The sequence below is a fragment of the Anomaloglossus baeobatrachus genome, chromosome 4, assembly GCF_048569485.1.
Source record: "Anomaloglossus baeobatrachus isolate aAnoBae1 chromosome 4, aAnoBae1.hap1, whole genome shotgun sequence".
NCBI lineage: Eukaryota > Metazoa > Chordata > Amphibia > Anura > Aromobatidae > Anomaloglossus > Anomaloglossus baeobatrachus.
Window position 1 is genome coordinate 413,567,081 of NC_134356.1, and position 26,177 is coordinate 413,593,257.

Here is a 26,177-nt window from a genome sequence, read left to right on the forward strand (position 1 = left end):
TGAGACTTTACAAAATTTACAATGGTATCCGTTGGTTCTGCAGTGAAGAAATCCCTTATAGCATTTCATTCATGTGACCACTGCAGACATTCATTTTCTCTAGGGTTTATGCAGCAACCACAGTTAATAAGGTGCTGGACATCAAGAAGGTGAGCAAAAAAAAAAATCAAGCTGCAAGAAATATTTTTTTTCTTTCCCTATTTTAGAACATTCCAAAACTTTTTGTACGTCAAACGAAAACTCCTTCAAGACCACAATGTTACAATGAGAAACTACCAGTAGTCCTTTTCCTACGACGAGCAGGGAAGGAACGGTACTGATTTCAAGACATCTTGAAAGTATAAAGATTCTTCCTCAGCTTATGTCTGCTGCTGTGAAACATACAATACTGCTGTTTAGTAACAAGCTACTATACATTAACTATGTAAGGAGGCTAGAAACAGTCACTGTGTTCGTGTGTGTATATCACCAACCTCCACACATACAAACACCAATAAACTGAAAAATTTAAAATTAATATAATTTGATACAATTAAAGGGAACCTGTCACCAGGATTTTCCCCTAAAAGCTGCGGCCACCACCAGTAAGCTCTTATACAGTATTCTAGGATACTGTATATAAGAGCCCGGGCTGCTCTGTATAATGTAAAAAAGATTTTTATTATACTTACCTAGGATGTGGTCCAGTCCAACGCCTCCTCTCTGCTGCGATTGCTGTCCTCCTTCTTCCCAGTCCAGCGCGGATGACGCTTCCTACGTCATCCACACAGGTCGGAATTGCGGGCAGATGAAAGTGCACAATGCCGGCCTGTGTGAATGACGTAGGAAGAGTCATCCACACTGGACAGGGAAGGAGGACAGCAATCGCCCAAGATGGAGGAGGCGCTGGACCTGTGACTAGCGACACCCATTGGACTCTACCACCCCACAGGTAAGTATAAAAGATTTTTTTTTATGTTATACAGAGCAGCCTGGGCTCTTCTATACAGTATTCTGGAATGCTGTATAGAAGAGCTCACTGGTGGTGGCCATAGCTTATAGGGGAAAAACCTGGTGAAAGGTTCCCTTTAATCTATTTTACCAACCCTGTTATCTATTATTTGTCCTCACAATTTCTCTTTAATCCTGTAACATTTGTTTGCACTTTCTACCTACCATGTTACAGAACCAGTCATAAAATCCATCATTGGCATTTATCTTCCAGTCCCTTATTACCCATTATCTACTCAATCATTCTCATTATAAAAATGGTAGCGGTCCAAAATGACAAACTTCAATGGAAGGAATATAAATAGTGCTGCACCCCTGTGAGAAATTAGGGCAACAACATTTTGCATATAGTATGTGAACTTCTAGTCCTTCTTGGCTTCCTTTTTGACCTTGCTAGGAGCAGTTTGGATGGTGTTCCACACTTCAGTGTACAGCAATGTACCCAGAAAAACTAGAAAGGTGCCAGTCCAGTGCCAGGTAGTAAAAGGGTTCTTGAAATAAAGAATAGAGAAGATGAGACTTAGGAATTTTCGCAACGTGACAACTAGGGTGACAGTTAGAGACGGACATTCTGTTGTGAGAATGAATACTCCACGGATGCATACATATCTTGAGAAAAGTGTTAAGGCAAACTGAGTAACAGCAAGAACATAGTCATACGCACAATCGGCACCACTCTTGTATAAATGAAGCGGGACTCCCATAAGAGGAGATTGTACCAGAGCAGTACAAAGCTGAAACCATGACTATTTTATTTTTCACTTGGGCCTAAGAACTAACCGGTGAGTAGTTGTTAACTATTTTCCTGTGCTACCTGGTTCCGGCTCCTGTCAGCGATTCTGCTGCTTCTCGTCAGAGCAGCTTGTTCTCCTCCAGGCTGCTTTTTCGACGGGGCATAACTGCAGACATCATGCGGATTGACAGCTGGCTCCCCCCAGTAAGTCAGCAGACCGACCACTGTTTATCAGAATGACGTCGGCATTCACAACCAAGTTAACAAAGCACAGTGGAAAAGAAGCAGCTGCTCTGTCATGTGATTTTAGTGAATCCACAAAAGTGCCGTCAATAGAGGTCTGACCGTTTTGTACTGGAAGATCGGTGCTGGGCAGAACAGGCAGGTAATTAGCAACTACCTGCCTGTTAGTTCTTAGGCCCATATTACAAAAAAAATAAAGTCCTGGATAACCCCTTTAAAGAGTTAAACTGGTGCTTTAATTTTTATTTAATAAATCAATACTACACATAAAATATATTACAAAGTTTCTTATTTTGATTAGAGAAATTTGCTTCTTTCTCCTCTGGAACCGGTCTATCACTCAATTCAGAGGCAAAACCTTTTTTTCAGTGAATACAGACTTTCCCATTACAGAGATAGGATATGACAGTCGGTGCTCAAACTAAGAGAAATAAAACACTAGCGCTCTAAAAATACAATCAAGCTCTGTGTGAAAGACAGATTTATTGAAATGTAAGGAAAGCCGCAGGTAGAAGACAGGTACCACGTAAAAAAAAAAAAAAATCTAGTGCAATTCCTAGTGGAGTCAGAGGAACATGCCTGGTATATCACAATAAGAATCCAGTGGGTGTGTGTGGGTTTAGGAAAAGCCCAGCCGGTGGCTATCCCGGAACCTCTGCCGCAATGTTAGGGAGTGAGTGACATCACGGACTCAACCTAACATCGCGGCAGAGGTTCCGGGATAGCCACCGGCCGGGCTTTTCCTAAACCCACGCACACCGTCGCTACCAGCGATCACACACCCACTGACACTAGGACATCAGGACTGAACGCCACAGTGAAACCCACTGCAATCAAATAAAATTTGCATGTGCTCATATCATGGCTCAAAAATAAACATACATAAATGTCACATGGAGAAAAAAGTGCAATATTAAAAACATTTAAAAAAGTCACAGATTGACTGTTAAACACCCCAGATCTAGTACTATAATAACATACTAGTGTGCTGATAATAAATGGCAAATTTGATACAAAAAAGGCAACCATGCAAGCACGTGCACAATTAAACCTGCATGAATATAGCCCATGCCATATTAATAGACCACTTTATCTGACACCACCAACCCTGTCTCAGTGTAGGATAAGTAGTGATCCTGGGTGGAGTACACTTAAGGCCGCTTTACACGCTACGATACCGGTACCAATATCGCTAGCGTGGGTACCCGCCCCCATCTGTTGTGTGACACGGGCAAATCCCGCCCACCTCCTTACTTCCGCATAGCGGCCGGGAGGCAGGTAAGGAGAGGTTCCTCGTTCCTGCGGCGTCACAAGGAGTGATGTGTGCTGCCGCAGGAATGATGAACAACTTCGTTACTGCTGCAGTAATGATATTTGAGAATGGACCCCCATATCACCGATGAGCGATTTTGCACGTTTTTGCGACGATGCAAAATCACTCATAGGTGTCACATGCAATGGCATCGCTAATGCGGCCGGATGTGCGTCACACATTCCGTGACACGAACGACTTCGCATTAGCGATGTCGTAGCGTGTAAAGCCCCCTTTAGAGTAAAGAAGTATGGTGAAAACACCATCGGTATAAATCAGAAAGTCAGAGCAAATAATTCCACCCTAGGTCCAGACAAAAAAAAAGGCAGTTTGTTCTATAATCTAACTACCCACTGCCATGCAGAGAGAGTGGTGCGTGTTTCACAGATCAGCTTACATACGGGATGTTTCCCCGCGCGTTCCGTCACCAGAGATGTGACTTCTTCAAGGGCCAAAAGTTAGATTGGGTATTTAGATTATAGAACAAATTGCCATTTTTTTTTTTTTTTGTCTGGACCTAGGGTGGAATTATTTGCTCTGACATACTGATTTATACCGATGGTGTTTTCACCATAGTTCTTTACTCTAAGTGTACTCCACCCAGGCTCACTACTTATCCTACACTGAGACAGGGTTGGTGGTGTCAGATAAAGTGGTCTATTAATATGGTATGGGTTATATTCATGCAGGTTTAATTGTGCACGTCCTTGCATGTTTGCCTTTTGTAGCAAATTTGCCATTTATTATCATCACACTGGTATGTTATTATAGTACTAAATCTTGGGTGTTTGTTAACGGTCAATCTGTGACGTTTTTTAAATGTTTTTAATATTGCACTTTTTTCTCTTCATGTGACCTCTAATTATGTATGTTTATTTTTGAACCAATAAAATCTATATTTTTTGTCTATATACACGGAGTTGCTTGGTTGATCCTTATTATACAGCAATTCTTTCCTTTTCCATTTGTCTGTTGTTCCTTGTTGCTGTTGGAGATCCCAAGAGGGGAAAGGTGCCCCCTGTCTTTTTATTATTCATAATATTTATTTCTAGCAATCATGTTTTGCCTATAAACAGGTCGACGATCTGAAGTCTGTCCTCTTCATATATATCGCCATTACACAACATCTTCTCCAAAAAGGCAAGCACATTTTCCATTATCAACACTATTTAACAGTAATTATGGGTTTCTGAGTTCCTTCTTCTATCCACAGCACTTCCTTATATCCCTATTTGACAACCAGCAGTAAAGCAGGATTCTTATTGTGATATACGGGGCAAGCTTCTCGGTTATTCATACACATGATGTTTCTCTGACTCTATCCAGGTAGATTTTTTTATACAATATCCTAAAGGTGGTCATAAACTGTAACTGGCATTTTAGGGGAACCTGCAGCAGAATGTCTGCGTCTGCCTCTAGCTCCTCCTAACTACCTTCTACATAGGATTTTTAAAGCACTCACGGTATATCTAAGAAATGACAATATCTGTTTTTACTGAATACAGAAACTTTCTCCATTAGGGAGATAGGAAATAAGAGTTGGTGCGCAAACTGTAATTGGCATTTTAGGGGAACTTGCAGCAGAATGTCTGCCTCTAGCTCCTCCTCACTCCCCAATACATAGAAGTTTGAAAGCACAAACGGTCTCCTATCTCAGAAATGCGGAAATCTGTTTTCACTGAATTCAGATTTTATTCATGAATACAGTAAAAAGTCGATCCATGGGGAAAAAGAAGTCAATTTTTCTGATAAGATATTACAAAGTTGCTTAATTTCATATGCACTAAGGATTTATTAAATAAAATGTAAATGGAGGTTATGTTAAGTTTTACACCATGCTGTTTTGATGAATGCAGCATGTCATACCTATTTAGAAATATAATGTACAGGAACATTTTGCAGGCACAATGTTCAGCTGTCTACCAGACCTTGCTGTCATCTCTGACGTGAACTGTATAACAGCTGGAAAATCAAGGGAAGGATACTGAGTGATCACATTCATGAGAAGGTAAAACCACATGATCGGCATCTGGATTTCCAGCATAGGCAGCTGGAATAGTTCTGTAATGCAATGAACATGTACAGTTCAGCCTAAATTTAAAATTATGTGCATGCATACTATCCACATATATAATGTATACACGCGTTATTCACATCAAGGAGATACAAGTTCATATTGCACATGTCAAGAAAGCTAAAAATTCTTTGAAACATTCAAGAAAACGTCTATATTTGACAACATATTAAAACTTCTCACTGTTACATAAAAAGTTGATGATCTTAGTAAATACCTTGTTTATAGGAACAATGTACGTTGAAAATACAATAAAAATGGAAAAAATAATCCTAATAAAATCTCCTTTAAAATAAGAAATATAGATGCGTCCTTCCTTAAATGAATATTTCCATTCTGCATTCCAGTGCTGAGATAAGATTAGCTCCATTCAGGAATTCGCCACTAGAAGTGGAACTATGGAAATAGCCGGGAGCGGCCAAACAACGCTCTATGCGTAGGTACCATTCATTTTAATGGGAGATCCACAACCACCGTAGTGCAGCCACTTTCCAAAGCTCCACTTCCAGTAGTCGGCATCTGAAAAAAATTATTCCAGTCTCAACCATGAAAAGCTAAGACAGAAACAACCTCCCAACTTGCCTCTAAATCCTCTTCAGATGTATGGCTCGTGATATCAAATGAACATGAAAATAAAGCTTGAAATAAAACTTTTTTTACTGGATGGTGTAAAAGTGTATTAAACTGGTATTATGACACTTTAATGGGATTGTCCCATGAACAAAGTTATGCAAAGTATATTTTAATGAATAGATCTTGGAATGATTAGAAATTTCACAATTGGATGTGTAAAAAAATGTTCCTGTGTGGAAATAATCTTATATAGGTGCCCCTGCTATGTACTGTGTAATGGCCGTGTCTGACAGTACAGGGACATGGTCTGATCATATCACATTTCCTGGGCTTGGGAGGAAGTAATAAAGTATACAGACATTACAGTATGGGATCACAGCTGATTCTTTCTGTGAGGTAAAACATTTCCCTGACTGTTTTTAAACAGTTTTTACCTTACATAAAGAATCAGCTGGGATCCCCTGCTATCTTGTCAGTATACTTTCTTTTGCTTTCTCCCCCAGTCAGGAGATGTGATATGACTATTCAATCACAGACACAACCATTACACAGATCATATCAGGGGCACATGCATAACATTATCTCAGCAAAGGAATATATTTTCTTTTTAAAGCCATCCAATTGTGGAAAATATTATTATTATTTCAAGATCTATTGATTAAAATTTACTTTGTTCATGGGTGAACCTCTTAAATGCAACTCAATAAAATGGTGGGCATATCTGTTCAAAAAATAATTTGTGTGCGTGTCCTGAAAGTCAGCCAGTTCTATCTGCACCACAGCTGGCTGCGGTAGGAGCCTCTCCCCACTGCCCTCTGCAGTAGGAGACAAATATTGGTAAGCCTAATCCATCTACTACCAAGATGTGAAAGAAATAAAAAGAGAACAAGGGAAAAAAGGAAAGGCCTTTTCTAAGTGATTCCTGCTTCTGATGTTGTGGAAGATCGAGGGAAAAGACTGTGGGACTCGACTATAGTCGGTGCGAGTCAAATGTATTAAATATGGTCACGAGAGTTGCAAGAGTACGTGATTAACTATTGATTGTTATGAACGGTACCATGATGCTATTCTTTCCATTTTTGCATATCAATGATTGGAATTGCTTTTGTTTTGAAAACCAATAGAATGTTAAATTTGAAATAGAAAAGGCATCAAACACAAGTGCTCACGACCAGACTCTGTAAAAAGCTGCAGAAATCCAGACTTATTGCCTGTTGACAGAACAGTGCCATACATCTTAAATATGTTCCTTCCAGTTCATAAAATATTAGCTGACAATCTATAGAGTATGGAGGCAGCCGATAGGACTGAATATATTAAATATGTCAGATCCTTTCTATTCATGTGAAATAAGTGCTGTCAGACTAGCAGCCATTTCTTCAATTCTCATTACTTTGCTGCGGCTTTGCTCACATTCCAAAAATGACCATATTCTGCATACGGTAGTTGTTTGGGTCTTTACGGCTGTGGACTCTAGGGTGGGGGGATATTTTTGTAGTACAGCAGTAGTATGTCCCTAATATATAGAGAGCAAAAATCACACTAAGCAACCATCTGACTGACCAGCTATAACTTCTTATAGGCAACCTGACAGCTGTTTGGTCAGCATGCATCAGCCACGGACTGCATTATCCCAGTAAAGTACGTTGGCATGTTTGAAGTGCTTCAATATTTCAGACAAAATCAATGTTTAAACTGCTGGGGAAAGAGACCATGCTATAAACTAGTTGGACAGACAGGTCCCTATCTGCTTCTCACTGCCCGCTGCCCTGGATTGACAGGTCGCTGCCTATATGTCCACATAGGCAGACACCTGCATATCACTGTTAACTAGGACTGGTTTGCCGGTGGCTATTAAAAGTTTGACACCAGTGTCTTTCACGATCAAACATACCTGATAATACCGGATAATGCAGTCAGTGGCTGATACTTGCTGCGCACGATTTGGGCAGCATGCAGCTGCCGTCAGGTTCTCTAATTTACTATCATATTGTTTATTCTCACCATGCTACAATCTGGGTATGCAATAAATTCTCTACTACTGTTTCTAGTGTACTCTGCTTATAGACATTTTGTAAATGGTTTCTTTTAATTTAAGATATCTTGAAGTAACAGATTATATTCACAATGGTCCTCTTTTGGTGTATACTTACCACTTTGTGTAAACATCATTGCGTGATTATATATGTCAGGAGCAAAAAGCAGGAATCCTGGCAGTGGTAACGCATGCTAAGGGGAAAAAAGACAACCAGGAACAAGTTTATTAATTGAGTTTCAATTCTTAGAAAATATGTAATAGTTATGTCACATGGGTTACAAACACTCAGCTCAATGAAATTTATGCTGCTTAAAGCATTTTCTTCATCATTATATTTCCCCAAGTAAAATAGCAGCAGCCTATACTCCCTTCCGGTGAGGGCATCATCCAGCGATGTTGTCGCCTGTTCTCTTGTGTCTCATGGAAGTTGAATGAAGTGGCCGCTGAATTGCTGCAGAACTCGCGTGACATAATATCTCCAGAGACCAGGCGCCAACATCGCTGGAAAGACGCTTGCACCGCATGTGAGTACAGGCGGTTCTTTTGCATGGGAGACATAACAACTGGGATACTTGTTTTGTGGCAATCTAGATTTTGTGCACACAAAACCTTTATTTTTTGCTTATATTGTAACTCGTCATAATTATGTCCCTGTAAGATGTAACTAAATATATAGCACTGTGGATAACCTTGTCACTTTATAAATAAAAGTATTATGCTTGGTGTGCGCACATGCACAGACACAGTGCAATAAGGATGGCAATGCTGTAACAATGCTTCATTTTATTAACAGTGAATGAAAATATACAGAATTTAATGTATTAACGGGTTTGTCTCATCTTCATTAACGCAAAAAATTGGATAGTGGTTGAAAGAACACTCAGTTCTCGAGAAAAAAGGAATTTTTAATTCTACAGTATACAGATCGGTGTCAAGGTTACCAGTCCCCTCAGCAGTGGCTGGTTTCATAGGCAAGGGGCATGGGCTCGCAAGCTGATTACTATACAATGTGTAAACACTGCAGCCAGACATTTTCAGGGCCCTTGCATTTCTTTGATTCTTAACAAAAGCTTTTTTTTTTTTTTTTATACACCTCAAAAAATTGTCACAAAAAAGTAAGTAGCAGTCAATGAATTGTTTCAAGATAGTAAATAGACATATATGTATTAAAGGTATGAATTATATTAAGGTGCCAACACTATTAAAGTTTCATACAATAAATAGCATAGTGCAAATAATATACATGGTAACGAGGACGCGTTCAGGCTCACCTACCAAACACTTGACTCGTGTTTCACCAATGCTTCATCAGGGGGCTATACGCAGCCCATATAGGCTTTATTAATGTGGGCTGAAAGGATTATTGTTAAATAATTCTATTGACAACAACTAGCTCAATTTAAAGGGATTAACCAGCACTGAGCAACCCCTTCCTAAATGCTACAGTGTCCCCACTAAAATGAGTGCAATACATTCCCACCTCCTAAATGGGTGTAGTTCCACTGAAGTTGGCGCTGTGTCTACCAACACTCACATTATGTCACATGTGCACTGCAGCCATCCGTGGCTGATAATTGTTGACAATGTGTCTCTGGCCATACACTGATGTTATGTGAGACATGCATGTTATTAGCGGCTGCTGATGGGCAGTAACATTCATGTGATAAAACGTCACGTGTTCTCCGGGCGACCCTGATATCACAGGAATGACACCGGTCTGGAGGACCGCATCTGTTGTATTAATTTTATTTCAAGCACTAACTTTTGAAGGTGCTGTACAATAGTATACAATCCCATTAATATGTTCCTTGCCTTACATTATAAAATAAGGCTTCTTTAGAATGTTTCCCATACTCCTTATAGAGCGTTTCCTGAAATATTCCCATTCTGGCAGACAGTAAAAGAGCAAAGGTCAGAGCAGCAATACCTATGAAAAACAGCAGAAGCATATTCATTAAAACATGATCCTAAAATCAAAGTAACGACACATTTTAGTTATTACTGGAGTTTAATCCTGACATTCCTAATGACAATCTGCTTTAAGAAGAAACTTAATGTTGTGTTTAATGTGACATCAATGACAGATTTATTGCTTCACTATTCTTTCACTTCATTAAATTTTAACATGTCAGGAAGAACAGAGAATTCCCAGACACATGTAACATGTTCCTAATATAAACCATACAGGAAAAAAATAGTCACACCACTGGGATTCAATAAGTAAACAGAACACAGAGGTGTGCACTGCCCCAAGCCTATTCTTTTATTCTGAACTATTAAAAATTGAGCACTACCTACTACTAATAAAATTAGTGTAGATACTATAGTACTGGTGCAGGCGCAGTGCTCATATCCCTGTACAGTGTACATCAGAAGCATCCACACTGAGCAGTAGTACAAAAGTAGTGGAAAACATTGAGTCCTCATCAACTATTTCTCCTTCACTTTAGATAAATGTGTTGCTTAGCAGAATGTGTCTTGGAGGCCCTCATCGATTAGACATTTATGGGTTATCCACAAGATATGCCATGAATGTCTAACACAGTAAAACCTCCTAGAATATCTGACTACAAAGAGCACACACCCAAAAGCCACCATAGAAAATTTGATAAACCATCTTCTTCATTGGATGTTGAATGGGAAGCCTAAAAAAAAAAAAGAAAGAAAGAAAAGAAGGAGTTATTTGTACATTATATGGCTGCCAAGTTACACATACTATTTCTAGTCTTGCTACATAAGCCTCATATATAATGAGATTGGTGATGCCTGGATCCATGATCCAGTGACTGTATGCAGGAGATGTATCTTGTGTCAAATATGGATTCAGTTTCTCTTTTTACATTCCTTGCCCCAAGGCTTTTGCACAAAGTTGCATTAGGCCTGTTTCACACGTCAGTGAAAAACCACAGACGTTTTTCACTGACGTGTAAAAAACGCATATGTCCCTCCATGTGCCTTGATTCACAGCACATGTGGGTTGTCCATGTGCAATCCGTGCTCCGTGATTGCACATGGACGTATACTCACCTGTCCCCGCTCCTGCCTTTCATGGTGCTGAAGGGTCCCGCGGTGCTGCATCCGGCCGCCGCTCTCACACCTCTGCAGCTACTTCCGGGTCGACTGTGTAGTGCATAATGAATATGCAAGACAGTAATGAGCCGAGCAGAGGCAGAACACAGTGCCACTGGAAAAGGTGAGTGAAAAATTTAATGTCAGTGTTTTTCTGGTACGTGTTTCACGGATCACACCAAAGTGTGGTCCCTGGGACATCAGTGATGCCAGAAAAAAATGGACATGTCTCCGTGGGGCAATCAGGGACACGCGTGTACGCCGTACGGAGACACGGTCAGTGAAAAATCACTGATGTGTGCGCAGACCCATTGATTATAATGGGTCTGCGTATGTCCGTGATTCTGGTACGTATAAAAACTAGCACATACATACCAGAATCACTGACGTCTGAAACAGACCTTAGAGAGGTGAAAATTCTTTGAGGACTGAAGATCTGGCACGTTGAGAACTTTCTCTGCCCATAGATATGCTGTTGGGGCAAAGTCAAGACATTTCTATACACTCCAAACGGTCAGCCATAACGCTTAAAATAAAGCTACCCTTTCACATGGATTAAGTAGATTGTTCTTTGATTGTCACCCAATTACATATCTACATAGATCTTCCCTGACAAATTAGGTTGGAATATTGATACAATATGCCATAGAAGAGCAGCAATTTATACCTGGAACACAAACATTTTCTTGTAATAATTCACAATAGATTAGATCGATTAATATGAAGTTTACCACTTGCTGTGCAGACATCAATGTGCAAATGAAGATTCCCAGAGAGACCAAAACGATGGACAAGTACTTGGAAGCACTATACCTAAAAAGATAAATTGTAAAATTATCACATAAAATACATCAAAACAGAAAAATGTGCACCTTTTATCCCATTATTAATCTCTACAATACACAGTGCCCCAATCACCAAACTTTGTTTTTTTTTTTTATAAATTTGTAAGCAGAGGTATTCTGCACATAATGTATGACCACATAGTGGATATTCTTTGTATGCCTACACAGTGTGTTGAGGAGAGCCATATGATGAAATAATTAACCTCTGGACATCGAGCACTGTGAGAAGTGTGTTCAATGAAATCAATTCTCTATACATAAGCCAGTCAGTCTTCAGAGGAACCCAAGATGGCCCCCGATCACGACATAGACCCGCCCATCAGAGGATCACCAAAATGGCCCCAGATGACATAGACCCGCCTACGTTGATGCCCAGCAATCAGCTCATGGACTAACACATTGTTCAACCCACTGACCAATGAACACATCCAGACATGCCCCTTTCCAAGGTTATATCAGGGCATGCTTCAATTGAAATAAAGCAGAGTCTGGGCCGACCTTGGTCGAGGAAAGATGAATATCCGACTGTGTCTGATCTCATTTTTCAAGCATGCACTCGATCCACACCAATTAGGATCAGGCAGTAGGCAACTTGTGGAACGTTGTAAGTGTTCACCCTAACAAGTGTACTCCAGTTAGATGACCATGATGAATTTTTATGGTAGAAATAAAGGATTTAATTTTAGGAGATGTAAAAATGCTTTACACAAAGAAAGAATGTAATCTTCAATGAAAAGTCAAGTAAACTTGAAGGGAACCTGAGAGAGGATTTGTGCTGTCCGAACCAAGGATTATAAATAATCATTAAGAGATTATAAAGTGGCATAAACTGTTAACTTCCTCACTGCCGAGCTTTAACATATCGTCTTTTTGCAGGCATCTTATCCCCAGATATTTAACTCCGCGCACACTACTTCAAGCACTTGCCACATTACAATCACTTGGTGATTATTTATAACACTGCATATATGGCACTTTTATTTGCTGCTATTCAATCTTTGGACTTTGTAATTACCTGTTTAAAACTTGTTCTTATGCAATTTTTTTTTTTTTTAAATCCCTCCAATTATATCAGTGTACTGTAATGACCTAATCACGATGTTCAGGTCTATAATTAAAAAGGATATGCACCTTTAATATATTATATACCAAATATAAATTATATATATACCAAATTTTTTCTTCAAATTATATGAATCTTTGGAGTTTCTTATTTCCCATTTATACTTAACTAGATATTTGGTGTATTTCAGTCCTTCACATTTTGACCTTTGTAAAATAATGCCTTTAAAATTATTTTTTAATGATCTACAATAAAAATTTAAATTTTTAGGTCAAATACTTTTTTTTTTGCTTGCTCTTGTTTTTCATAGGGTCACACGACAGTATAAAAAAAAAACAAAACAAAACAAAAAAAACCCCCCTAAAATTTAAAAAACAAAAAAATGCTCCAATTTTCATGTGTTGGAAAAGTGGGACTATTTTTTTTCTCACTTGTCATCTGTTTGCAACTTTTTTTTTTTTTTTTTTTACAGTAGCAGTTACTGATCATCTACAGAACAATTTACAGTTTCCGATGGTACAGAATTGCAATCCGTAAAAATTGGTTGCAATACTGTGGTATCCGATCTTTTAATTGCAGAATGCTGTCAGTGAAAGAAAAACGGGCATCAACAATGCCTCATTAAACAACATTTGTACGAGTGGTATCTGATAAAAAAAAAAAAAAAAATAAAAAAAAAATTGGACAGCAGACATTTATTTATATGCTCACCGGCCTTAGGCTCAGGATACTGGTGGAAGGGTCCCCTACGTATCTCCCTACTCAGGAGATGCTTTATTATGTAGTAAATTAATTATGTTGTGAATTGTGGTCCTAAGTTTCATGGTCACACTCTACTTCATGCCAAGCAACAGCCATAGCTGTGAGCCATAGGCTGCACTGCTAAAAATAGCAGATTTTTATTATTTACAGACATATTGTAAAAGTAAATCAAAAAATTTCATGTAAAATCACCATTAAATGTCAATGTATATCAAAAAAACCTTTAAATAAGAATCCATGGGGATGCAATAAATAAAGGTAGTAGTGATGAAATTGATATTAAAATTAATATTTTTTTTCAATTATTAAAATAAATATTTATTACAAATTCATTGAAATACCAGGCAGGAGAAAATCCCATAAATTATAGCAGCAGTTTACCAGAAAATAAAGTGCTTAATGCAATGACCACTATTATACATATAAATCCATTTATCATATATAACAAAGTGCAATGTGCAAAAATAAATATCAAAGTGCTATAGTATATATGAATAAGATATGGTATAAATACCTTTAGTATAAAAAAAATATATAAAGTATTTACTTTACTAATCAGTAGTATTATCAGATGTACTAATCAGTAAAGGGAATTATATTTTCTGTGTGGTCAAAATAATCCAGGAGTGTTGCTATGCCCCGACGTGTGTTTCAGCGATCCTTTCCTCACGTCTGGGCATAGCGGCACTCCTGGATTATTTTGACCACACAGAAGGTATAATTCCCTTTACTGATTAGTACATCTAAATACTTTATATATTTTTTTTATACTAAAAGGTGTTTATACCATATCTTATTCATATATACTATATCACTTTGATATTTATTTTTGCACATTGCACTTTGTTATATATGATAAATGGATATATATGTATAATAGTGATCATTGAATTAAGCACTTTATTTTCTGGTAAACCGCTGCTATAATTTATGGGATTTTCTCCTGCCTGGTATTTCAATTAATTTGTAATAAATATTTATTTTAATAATTGAATAAAAATATTAATTTTAATATCAATTTAATCACCACTTCCTTTATTTATTGCATCCCCATGGATTTTTATTTAACCCCTTCACGACCATGGACGGAAAGATCCGTCCTTGTGCCCTGGGCCTTAACGACCAAGGACGGATCTTTCCGTCATTGCGGAATCGCGGCACCGGAGCCTCCGGTGACTGCAATATGTTAACAAAAACCGCAGATTCGGGGAGGAGGGGACCTGTTCCTGACCTTAGGAGGGGTGGTGCCTCCTCCCCGGACCTACAGAGGCTGTGATTGGCTGACGAACGCCGCTCAACCAATCACAGCCACTGTAATGTTCCAGCCATTTAAAATGACTGAAACATTGAAATCCAGCCCTGGCCAGTGCAGCTGTAGCACTGGCCATTGGCTGGAGCTGGGTGACCTCACTGGATCACCCTCCCCCAGCTCCAATGCTCTGATTGGAGAGATCGGCCTTGTGACCGATTTCTCCAATCACAGTGGACCTGTTGCCGGTGACCGCCCCCATCAGCTTCACTTGTCCCTGCAGCACGCCAGCACACTGAGCACAGTGAGTGTACACAGTGCAATGGCAGGGCGAGAAGCTCCGGTCCCATGCTGTTATGAGACCGGAGCATGGGACCCGGAAGTTGCCGCGCTGCCATTGCACTGTACGAAAAGCGTCCCGATCCGCCGCCGCTGCCCTCCGCGATCTGCCACCTGTCTCCCCGATCTCCTGCCCTCACACCCACACCTCCCGATCCGCTGCCGCCACCGCTCCCCCCAATCTGCTGCCCGGCCCCTCACCTCCGTGCAGCAGATCGGAGGGAGCGGTGGCACTATGACAGATGGAGGAGGACAGGGATCGTGCACCCTGTCCTCCTCCATCTGTCATAGTGCCACCGCTCCCTCCGATCTGCTGCTCGCCCCCTCCCCTCCGTGATGTGCTGCTCGCCCCCTCCCCTCCGTGATGTGCTGCTCGCCCCCTCCTCTCCGTGATGTGCTGCTCGCCCCCTCCCCTCCGTGATGTGCTGCTCGCCCCCTCCCCTCCGTGATGTGCTGCTCGCCCCCTCCCCTCCGTGATGTGCTGCTCGCCCCCTCCCCTCCGTGATGTGCTGCTCGCCCCCTCCCCTCCGTGATGTGCTGCACGCTCCCCCCACCCCCGTGGTCAGCTACCCGCCCCCTCCCCTGTCACCGCCGTGATGTGCGCTCCCTCCCCTGTCACCGCCGTGATGTGCGCTCCCTCCCCTGTCACCGCCGTGATGTGCGCTCCCTCCCCTGTCACCGCCGTGATGTGCGCTCCCTCCCCTGTCACCGCCGTGATGTGCGCTCCCTCCCCTGTCACCGCCGTGATGTGCGCTCCCTCCCCTGTCACCGCCGTGATGTGCGCTCCCTCCCCTGTCACCGCCGTGATGTGCGCTCCCTCCCCTGTCACCGCCGTGATCTGTGCTCCCTCCCCTGTCACCCCCGTGATCTGCTGTCCACTCTCCCTCCACCTCTCACCCCCGTGATCTGCGCTCTGCTCACCTGTCTCCCCCGTGATCTGCGCTCTCTCACCTCTCACCCCCATGATCTGTGCTCCCTCACCTGTCACCCCGTGATCTGTGCTCCCTCACCTATCACCCCCGTGATCTGCTGTCCGCTCTCCCTCACCTCTCACCCCCGTGATCTGTGCTCTGCTCACCTGTCTCCTCCGTGATCTGTGCTCTGCTCACCTGTCTCCTCCGTGATCTGCGCTGCGCTCCCTCCCCCACCTCTCACCCTCCCCGATCTGCTGCCTCCTTCATCTCCTGTGATCCAGCTGCCTAGATCCATCCTGTAGGGTAACTATCCCCAATCTCACCTCCCACTCCCCTTCCCACCCATCCCCCCACCCGCTCCCTCCCCCCATCCTCTGCCGCTCCTGCATCCACTGCGCCCTCTCCCATCCGCCCCCACCCTATCCCAACCGCCGTCTCACAATCACAGATGCTCCCTTTATATGCCGCTGCCCCCCCATCTGCTGCCGCCCCATCTTCCGCTGTTTTTTTTTTTCTATGCCATGGGGGTCTAGTTTCCAAAATGGGGTCACATGTGGGGGAGCTCCACTGTTTCGGCACCTCAGGGGGTCTCCAAACGCAACATGGAATACGCTAATTATCCCAGACAATTTTGCGTTTGAAACGTCAAATGACGCTCCTTGCCTTCTGAGCCCTGCTGTGCGCCCAAACATTTTATTTCCACCACATATGAGGTGTCTGTGTACTCAGGAGAAATTGCACAATACATTTTATGGTGCAATTTTTCCTGATACCCTTGTGAAAAAAAAGCTACCTGGTTGAAGTAACAATTTTGTGGTAAAAAATTTTTTTTTTATTTTCACAGCTCAACTCTATTAACTTTTGTGAAGCCCCCAGAGGCTCAAAGTGCTCAATAAACATCTAGATAAATTCCATGAGGGGTCTAGTTTCCAAAATGGGGTCACATGTGGGGGAGCTCCACTGTTTCGGCACCTCAGGGGCTCTCCAAACCCAACATGGTGCGGCTAACGATTCCAGCTAATTTTCTGTTCAAAAAAGTCAAATGGCACTCCTTCCCTTCCGAGTCCTGCCGTGCGCCCAAACAGTGGTTTTTCGACACATATGAGGTATCTGCGTGTTTAGTAGAAATTGCCCAACAAATTTTGGGGGTTCATTTAATCCTGCTACCCTTGTGAATATGCAATATTTGAGGCTAAATTAACATTTTTGTTGCAAAAAGTAAAATGTTCATTTTTTCCTTCCACATTGCTTTAGTTACTGTGAAGCACCTGAAGGGTTAATAACCTTCTTGAATGTGGTTTTGAGTAGCCTGAGGGGTGCCGTTTTTGGAATGGTGTCACTTTTGGGTGTTCTGTGTCATGTAGACCTTTCAAAATTGCTTCAAATGTGATGTGGTCCCTAAAAAAAGTGGCTTTGTAAATTTTGTTGTAAAAATGAGAAATTGCTCATAAACTTTGAACCCCTATAACTTCCTTAATTTTTTTATTTTTTTTCCCAAAATTGTTCTGATGTAAAATAGACATGTGGGAAATGTTATTTATTAATTATTTTGTGTCATATGTCTCGTTGGTTTTAGAGCATAAAAATTCAAAGTTTGAAAATTACAAAATTTTCGCGACATTTCCGTTTTTTTCACAAAGAAATGCAAAAAATATCGGCCTAAATTTACCATTAACATGAAGCCCAATATGTCACGAAAAAACAATCTCAGAATCACCAGGATCCACTGAAGCGTTCCAGAGTTATAACCTCATAAAGTGACACTGGTCAGAATTGCAAAAAATGGCCTGGTCTTTAGGGTCAAAATAGGCTTGGGGCTGAAGGGGTTAAAGGTTTTTTGATATACATATTGTAAGGGTACAAAAAAAACAAAAAACAACTCTGTATACCAGTGCATTGCTTTATACTGATTCACCTCTATATGACTAATATAGTAATATTACTTAAAAAAAAATCATAAAAATCATAAAAATTACAACTGCACATTTCTAATACACTTTTTCAAAACAAATGTCACAAAGCAGTAAATAACAGACATATGTGGCATCCCTGTAATCGGAAAAACCTGTAGAATATTTACGGTGATTGTGAAATAGCAGTGGAGACAAAAAAAAAAGGGAACACATTTTCACATACTCCATTAAAAAGTTGAACTCAATTCTACTGCTTATATATGTTTGGCAAAACCAAGAACTCAATGTAATATAGTGGAGATATTTAAAAAATGAAAAGTTATGGCTGTTACAACTATGAAATAACAAAAAACAATCAACGGAAAAAATACATCCCAAAAATGTAATTGTGTATATGCGTATTTTATATCCTTGTGTGCACATGAGTGTAGAATGTGTGTATGATATATTAGCATGTGCATCTTTTATTATATTGTGCCTAATGTGAACATGTATGTAAATCTGCATGTGTTCACACAATTAGAATGAAAGGGAAGTTCAGACAAAAGACCTCTACAAGGAACCTTCACTGCCAGTGTCCGCCCTTACATCTACTATTCTAGCGCTCCTCAGCAGTGGACTAGTCAGCAACACTGCTTATCCCTTACCAACGGTGCCACTTATCCCTACCAATAACTCAGCAACAGATAGCACACAGGGTATTAGTAGTCACACAGCTGGCCAAGCGCAGGCTGACTGCTGCGGAGCGCTCTGCACTGGACTAGTAAAGGGATATCCTTCTAGTCCGATGCAGGTAATGTGCTTATTGGCTGGCTAGAAGAATCAGCTAATACTTTGTAGGCGGAGTGGTGCTGAAAGTCACATGTAAAGATAAGCGGCACCTATTATAAAGGGTACATACAGGCTCATTACTATGATATGCCCTTTTATGTTTGAAGGTGATTGGATCTTTTTTAAAAATTGACTGTTTAAAAAGGGGAACAAAAAAAAAAACAGAAAAAAAAACAGGTGAAGATAGTCAAATACAAGTAGTACACAACAGTTTTATAGACCTGAAAGTAGTGAAAAAATGGCCGTTTTCTACTACAGTATTTTTTTACTGTACTACTATTAATGAATATAAGAAAAAAATCTTACCTCTTATTAAGAATTATTATTCCTAGGATCATATTTGCGATCAATGATCCCTAGAAAATGAATTGCAACATTATGAAGTAGTCATGACTCACAATACAGATGTAAAGGTTACAAATTCCATAATCTAGTATTCACAAAAAAGGTAAAGGGAATCTGTCATCCGATTCATGCTGGCCAAACTGTGGGCGGCATCAATGAAAGCCTGGCATCACAACTGCACCCAGGTGTATCTTTCTCTGAAATGCTCCGGCTCTTCAGGATACATATACTTTAAAAGGTCAGGCAACGATAGCGGAGACTAGACTAGTTCGGTGCTACCCCCGGCCGGCTTTTCTCTACCGCAGGTGGCTGACAGGTCTCTCCTTTGTGTGTACATAGGGAAAGACCTGACAATCCTCTGCAGTAGTGCTGGCAAAAGCCAAGGGCGATGCTGGACTAGTCTCATCTCTGGTTCAAGGCCGTATCCTCTAACCAGATTTGTTACTGAAAAGGCAGAACACACCTGACACCTGCCAAGCTCTGGTTCATGCATCCAGCGGATGGGCGACATGAATCAGATGACAGGTTCCCAGAGGTAGTTGTGATATACTATGTCTATATACTAGGTTCCCCAGCAGAGTTCTTGTGGACAGTTTCTGATCAGTTGCATAAAAGAAAATCAAATCTCTAGATATAACTGGTACACGCCAAGTCTGTAAACTGAGAGGATAGCTCCACAGATGATCACTATACAGTCAATCTGACCACATGGTCTGTAAAAAATCTAGTGGTATCGAAGTACAAAGATCAATTAGTTATAGCAGTGACAAAATCTGTAACCTTGTACAGGACTGAACACGTGAATGGATTTTGAAAACCCCATTACTATGAAGTAGAATAAATCTGCAGGTATTCGGTTGGATGTTAGAGTATATAAAATCTGCAACATACTTATTCTGCCACTGATTCTTCCTATATCGACCTCCTTTTATACAAATGGTTATCTCTACATGCAATTCATAGTGATTTTACAAAAGATTTAAATGGAACCTGTCATATCCCTAAACGCAGATATTGGGTTAATCTGACGATTAATAGTATCCTAAAGCAGTGCAGATCCCGGGAGAAAATGAACTTAATTCCATAATGTGCTGCACAGACTGTCAGTCAATGTGCCGCGTCATACTTACACCCGCCACTCACTGTACACCAAGCGGTGACTGAGGTCGCACCTCTATAAATGAGAACCAAAAGGAATAAAGTTCATTTCCTCCTAGTAGCCGGGCTTTCAGTGCGGCATCTGGTCAGCTTAAGAGCGTTATTGACCTGCAGATTATCCTTATATCTGCAGGTTAATAGCATTAGGAAACATGACAGGATCCCTATAAAGTGTCCATCAAAGTGCTTGGATAAGACAATAAGGCCGGGGTCACACGGTGACTACTGCGATCCTCGCATGACACTCGGCTCATGCTGGCAGCACAGCAGGAGCCAAGTGTCACTGTGACTGAGGTCCGATCATGCGATCAGCTGTGGGGGGCGGGCCAGCGCTGAGGATGGGTGGGCTGGCACGGAGGAAGAGAGGGAGGGATTTATCTCCCTCTCTCCTCCGTAGCCGGCTATTGCCATTCTCGCCCTGCACTTCTGGTACACCGGTGTACTGCGAGTGCAGTGCGATCTCTCTCTCGCCCCATAGACTTGAATGGGTGTGAGAATGTCTTGCATTACAATCGCAGCATGCTGCGATTGTTTTCTCGGTCCGATTGGGGCCGAGAAAATAATCGCTCATGGGTGTTGACACATAGGTTAATATTGGTCCAAGTTGAATGCAATGTTTTATCGCATTCCACTCAGTCCGATTTTCATGCCGTGTCTCCTAGGCCTTACAATGCGTGCAGGGATGCAACTGCACATGGAGCGGTACAATTGCCAGGACATATGTATGAAGCCCAGTATAGTCCAGAGATACTATGAGCTGGAGTAGGACCCCTGTATGATACTCTCTAGGCAGTATACAGTAGCCTTAAGGCTTGTTAGACTTCAGCTGACCAAACCTGCCAATATCAGGCAGCAGTCTAATACGTATAGGGAGAGAAGGATCGGCACACTGGAATCCTTCGGGCAGAGATAAGCTTGCAGCAGATTTTCAGAGAGGGGCATTCCTGTGTATGGAGGAGTCGGGGCGAGAGTTGTTGGCTGAATGAGCATTTAGCTCACAGCTATCTAATGTGTACATGGGGCTTTTAGCAACTGTAGAAGCCCAGCAGCCAATTATGTCTTCTCACACCCTATATCAAGTAAGGCAAGAGAAGGTGCTTGTAGGGACACTAACATTATAAAGGGGCATTAATAAAAGTCTGGACAACTGTCACAGGATATGCACAATATATTTATACAACAATGCATTTGCTGCAGGGGTCCTCATCCTGCAGCTCAGGAGCCATACATGGCTCACAGGCCTGTGATGTGTGTCTCAAGGCTGTCTACTAGCTTGGTGCATTAGCATCAGTTTAGCAATCAGCTATGAAGAACAGATCTCCAAATGGTGACTTGTATAAATAGCCTTACATAGAGAAACAAATCTGAATGGGGTAAGATAGGAACCCTTGGATCTTGGTATACTGCCTTGGTGTAATTTCTGTGGAAAAGCTTGGCCGTCGTCATACTGGGAATGTGGGCTCTGGGTGTCACTACTGTGATGGGCCCAGGAGCTGGATATCACGTATCGAGAGCTCTCTGGATATGGCTCACAGGCCCATGATGTGTGGCTCACGGCTGTGTTCCAGTTTGGTGCATAAGCACCAGGTCTAGCAATCAGGAACCCCTGAATCTCGGTATACTGCCTCAGTGTGATTTCTGTGGAAAAGCTTTGGCTGCCATAATACCGGTAATGGGGGTTTTGGTTGTCACTACTGTGAGGGCTCTGAATGTGGCTCGCGACCCTCACAGCTGAATGTTGCTTTCAAGGTCAGAAAGGCTGGAGACCTTTGTTATAAAGTGTTAAAGCCAAACTCACGCTTGGATTTGGCCTGTTGGGAGATACAGTACAGAATGCTGTCAGAAAGTGCCTCACAAGTAAGGGGTACTTCTCACATAGTGAGATCGCTAGCGAGGTCGCTGCTGAGTCACGGTTTTTGTGATGCACCAGTGACCTCATCAGCGATCTCGCTGTGTGTGACACTAAGCAGCGTCCTGGCCCCTGCTGTGAAATCGCTGCTCGTTACACACTGCTCTGGTTCATTTTTTGCTCGTTGCTCTCCCGCTGTGAAGCACAAATCACTGTGTTTGACAGCGAGAGAGCAACGATCTGAACGTGCAGGGAGCCGGCTTCTGACAGCTGTGGATGCTGGTAACCAAGGTACACATCGGGTAACTAAGCAAAGCGCTTTGCTTGGTTACCCGATATTTACCTTGGTTACTAGCGTACACCGCTCTCTGGCTGCTAGTACTGGCTCCCTGCACATGTAGCCAGAGTACACATTGGGTAACTAAGCAAAGCGCTTTGCTTAGTAACCCGATGTGTACCCTGGCTACGAGTGCAGGGAGCCAGCGCTAAGCGGTGTGCGTAACCAGTGTAAATATCAGGTAACCAAGCAAAGCATTTTGCTTAGTTACCCGATATTTACCTTGGTTACCAAGCGCAGCATCGTTTCCACGAGTCGCTGCTGGCTGGTCACTGGTGAGATCTGCCTGACAGCTCACCAGTGACCATGTAGCGACGCACCAGCGATCCTGACCAGGTCATATCGTTGTCGGAATCGCTGGTACGTCGTTCAGTGAGACGGTACCCTAAGGCACACTGTCATGATCCAGCAGTTTTATAGCATAGTAAGGCCCCATGCATTTGCTGCATATTTGTGATGCTTTTTTGGTGCATTTTGTGGTGTCCTTTTAGTCCCCACAAACTGCATGTTTTTCCTTCCCCAGCAAAGTCTATGAGATTTCAGATTTGCTGTGAGAATGTTGATTTTTTGGGGGGCTGCATTTTGGCTGCATTTTTAAGAGACATGTATCACATGCCGAGAGACAGTCACACATCGTTGACATTAATAACATTTTTTTATAGTGATAAACCCGTCCCCAGAGACAATATCATCATACTGCCCCCACTTCTACTCACCGATCTAAATATCATGTGAAGTGGCATGGAGATATTGAGATTCAGTGCATAGTTATTCACCACGCTGACGGTAAAAAACATCGTCACCATGATAACATAATACCTGAAAAATCAGAATTATACAATGAATATGCAGATAACAAAAGGCACACAATTCTCAATATACACAAATAACCCCGCAAGTACAAAATACCTAATGGGAATGGCAGGCCGCTTCCTTCCAAAATCTGCCTGGAAGATGAATCCTTCTATTGCTATTAGTAAGAACTGTGCAAATGTCACTATGTTGCCACATCCTGGAAACGGCCTGGAAACAAACAAAGTTACACTCAATGTAACAAAATACAAACTAGCAAACACAGGGCCTGATCAGCAATGGGTGAAAATAATCCGATACATAACCCCTTGTGATACAGCCACAGGGTTATTTACTTTTTTAAAAGGATTATGCATTGATAGCACATGTACTCAAGACCCATCTCACCCAATAAGCAGAACAAAGGGAGAGTGACTGACAATGGCAGATAACCATAAAGTTGAGATATATAGGTCTATCTATCTATCTATCTATATATATATATATATATATATATATATATATATATATATATATATATATATATATATATTATATATAATCCTGTCAACTGTCAAGATTATGAAGTATGTTATAAAAATGTACAAGATGATGCAACAGAAGCCAATACAATGACATCCTGATGCTATAGATGGGAAACGTCTGCCAGATTGCACACTGTAAGGATTCCCCTGTATTAGTATGCGATCACATGACCATATTAATGCGATTGGCATACATAGTGTCACATGCCAACCAGTCGCATGGGGCTTCTCCCAATAGAAGAAAATTGAGGGAAGCGCAGAAGTCTAGTAGACACATGAACACAAGTATGTAAATTGTATTAATACGGTCACCTTGGAAGTCTGCGGTCAAAGGATTCAAACATTTCTTTTCCGCTGGGAAACCCCTTTAAATTGTCATGCTATAGAGTTAATATCTTCTCCGCTTATCAATTTGTGGTGCGATTTTATTCCACAGCGTGTGGATGAAATAACATCAGACGATCTGTCGACACCGGGTCTTTTAATCTAGTGCTAATTTTTATGTTTTTTTTTTCAAGGGGTCATTATTTACAGGCTAATTACAGCATTTCCCAGAAAATAAGACAGGGTCTTCTATTAGGCCCCTTTCACACTGCGTTTTTACTTACGTTTAGTGGTCCCGTCGGGGCACCCGTCCAAACCGCCCCTCCCCCACCCCGCAAAACGTGTTTCGGAAGCATGCGCCAACAGGGCCATTGACTGTAATGGAGTAGATGGGAGTCACCGTGTGCTCTGTCTTGCATTATTTTTGTGCACATACGCTTTCTGCAGGCGGACACCAAAATGTAGTAGACTACGTTTTAGTGTCCGTCTGCAGAAAACGTATGTGCACAAAAATAGTGCAAGACAGAGCACACGCTAACATAGTCTGCTCCATTAAAGTCGATGGCCCTGTCGGCGCATGCGTCCGAAACACATTTTGCGGGATGGGCGGTTCGGACGGATGCCCCGACGGGACCACTAAACGTAAGTAAAAAACACAGTGTGAAAGTAGCCTTAAGGGGGCTTTACACGCTACGACATCGCTAATGCGGAGTTGTTGGGGTCACGGATTTTGTGACGCACATCCGGCCGCATTAGCGATGTTGTTGCGTGTGACACCGATGAGCGATTTTGCATCGTCGCAAAAACGTGCAAAATCGCTCATCGGTGACATGGGGGTCCATTCTCAATTATCGTTACTGCACAAGTAACAAAGTTGTTCCTCGTTCCTGCGGCAGCACACATCGCTATGTGTGACGCCGCAGGAACGAGGAACCTCTCCTTACCTGCCGCCGGCCGCTATGCGGAAGGAAGGAGGTGGGCGGGATGTTACGTTCCGCCCCTCCGCTTCTATTGGGCGGCGGTTCACTGATGCTGCTGTGATGCTGCACGGACCGCCCCCTTAGAAAGGAGGCGGATCGCCGGCCACAGCGATGTCACTAGGCAGGTAAGTATGTGTGACGGGTCTGGGCGATGTTGTGCGCCACGGGCAGCAATTTGCCCGTACCGTAACGGGTACCCACGCTAGCGATATCGGTACAGATATCGCAGCGTGTAAAGCCCACTTAACTCTTTGCTCTGAAAGATGGGCAAGGGCTTATTTTCGGGGGATGTCTTATTTTGAATGCAGAGAATTTGGTAAATTAGCAATAAAAAAGCTCATATCTTGGAACCATATCGGAGTAAAAAAAAACAAAACAAAAAAAGTTAGACTCAGAAGCGTGAATAAAATAACAGCAAAACCTGGTGACTACTCCTCTTTAAAGGGACTTTTCTATTGATCCAGGTTACTGGCCAGTTTCTGGGATAACTGGCCCCGATCAGACAGATCTCGTCCTCAGGCCAGTAGTAGATTGTTACACTGGAGAGTGTGCACTGCAATGACACCGTTAGAACCTCGCTTATGTCACGATTATTGCGATATGACCATTCATACAGGCAGCAGTCACCGCTCTCCAGCTCAGCCTGCCCTATCGTACATAGCACCGCTAATGAATGGGCGGCGAATGCTCCTCACCTGGCCAAAAGTTCTAAGAACACCACATTACTGCAGCAGCCAGAGAACACCAGGCCCACGGCAAGAGCAGGGTGCATGGTGACCGGAACAGCCCCGCCACCGGCTCCGGCAGCCCGCACAGATCACGGAGCTCCTTCCCGGCCGGCGTCCTGCCGAAATTGGAAAGAGCGGCCGAGTCAAGGCGACACGTCTGCCAAGAGCGCG

The 26,177-nt window shown here is 42.2% G+C and overlaps 1 protein-coding gene across 1 annotated transcript; it reads right to left on the bottom strand.

The window, feature by feature from the left end:
- Positions 1-1,016: 1,016 nt before the first annotated feature.
- On the bottom strand, positions 1,017-26,177 carry SLC35B4 (solute carrier family 35 member B4). The gene is made up of 10 exons (XM_075342609.1): positions 25,974-26,177; positions 23,547-23,660; positions 23,354-23,456; positions 19,255-19,304; positions 11,764-11,845; positions 10,548-10,608; positions 9,781-9,890; positions 8,079-8,154; positions 5,264-5,339; positions 1,017-1,599 (listed from the first exon to the last, which is right to left on the bottom strand). The coding sequence occupies exons 1-10, from the start codon at positions 26,048-26,050 to the stop codon at positions 1,353-1,355; spliced, it is 996 nt and encodes a 331-aa protein (XP_075198724.1). The 5' UTR covers positions 26,051-26,177; the 3' UTR covers positions 1,017-1,352.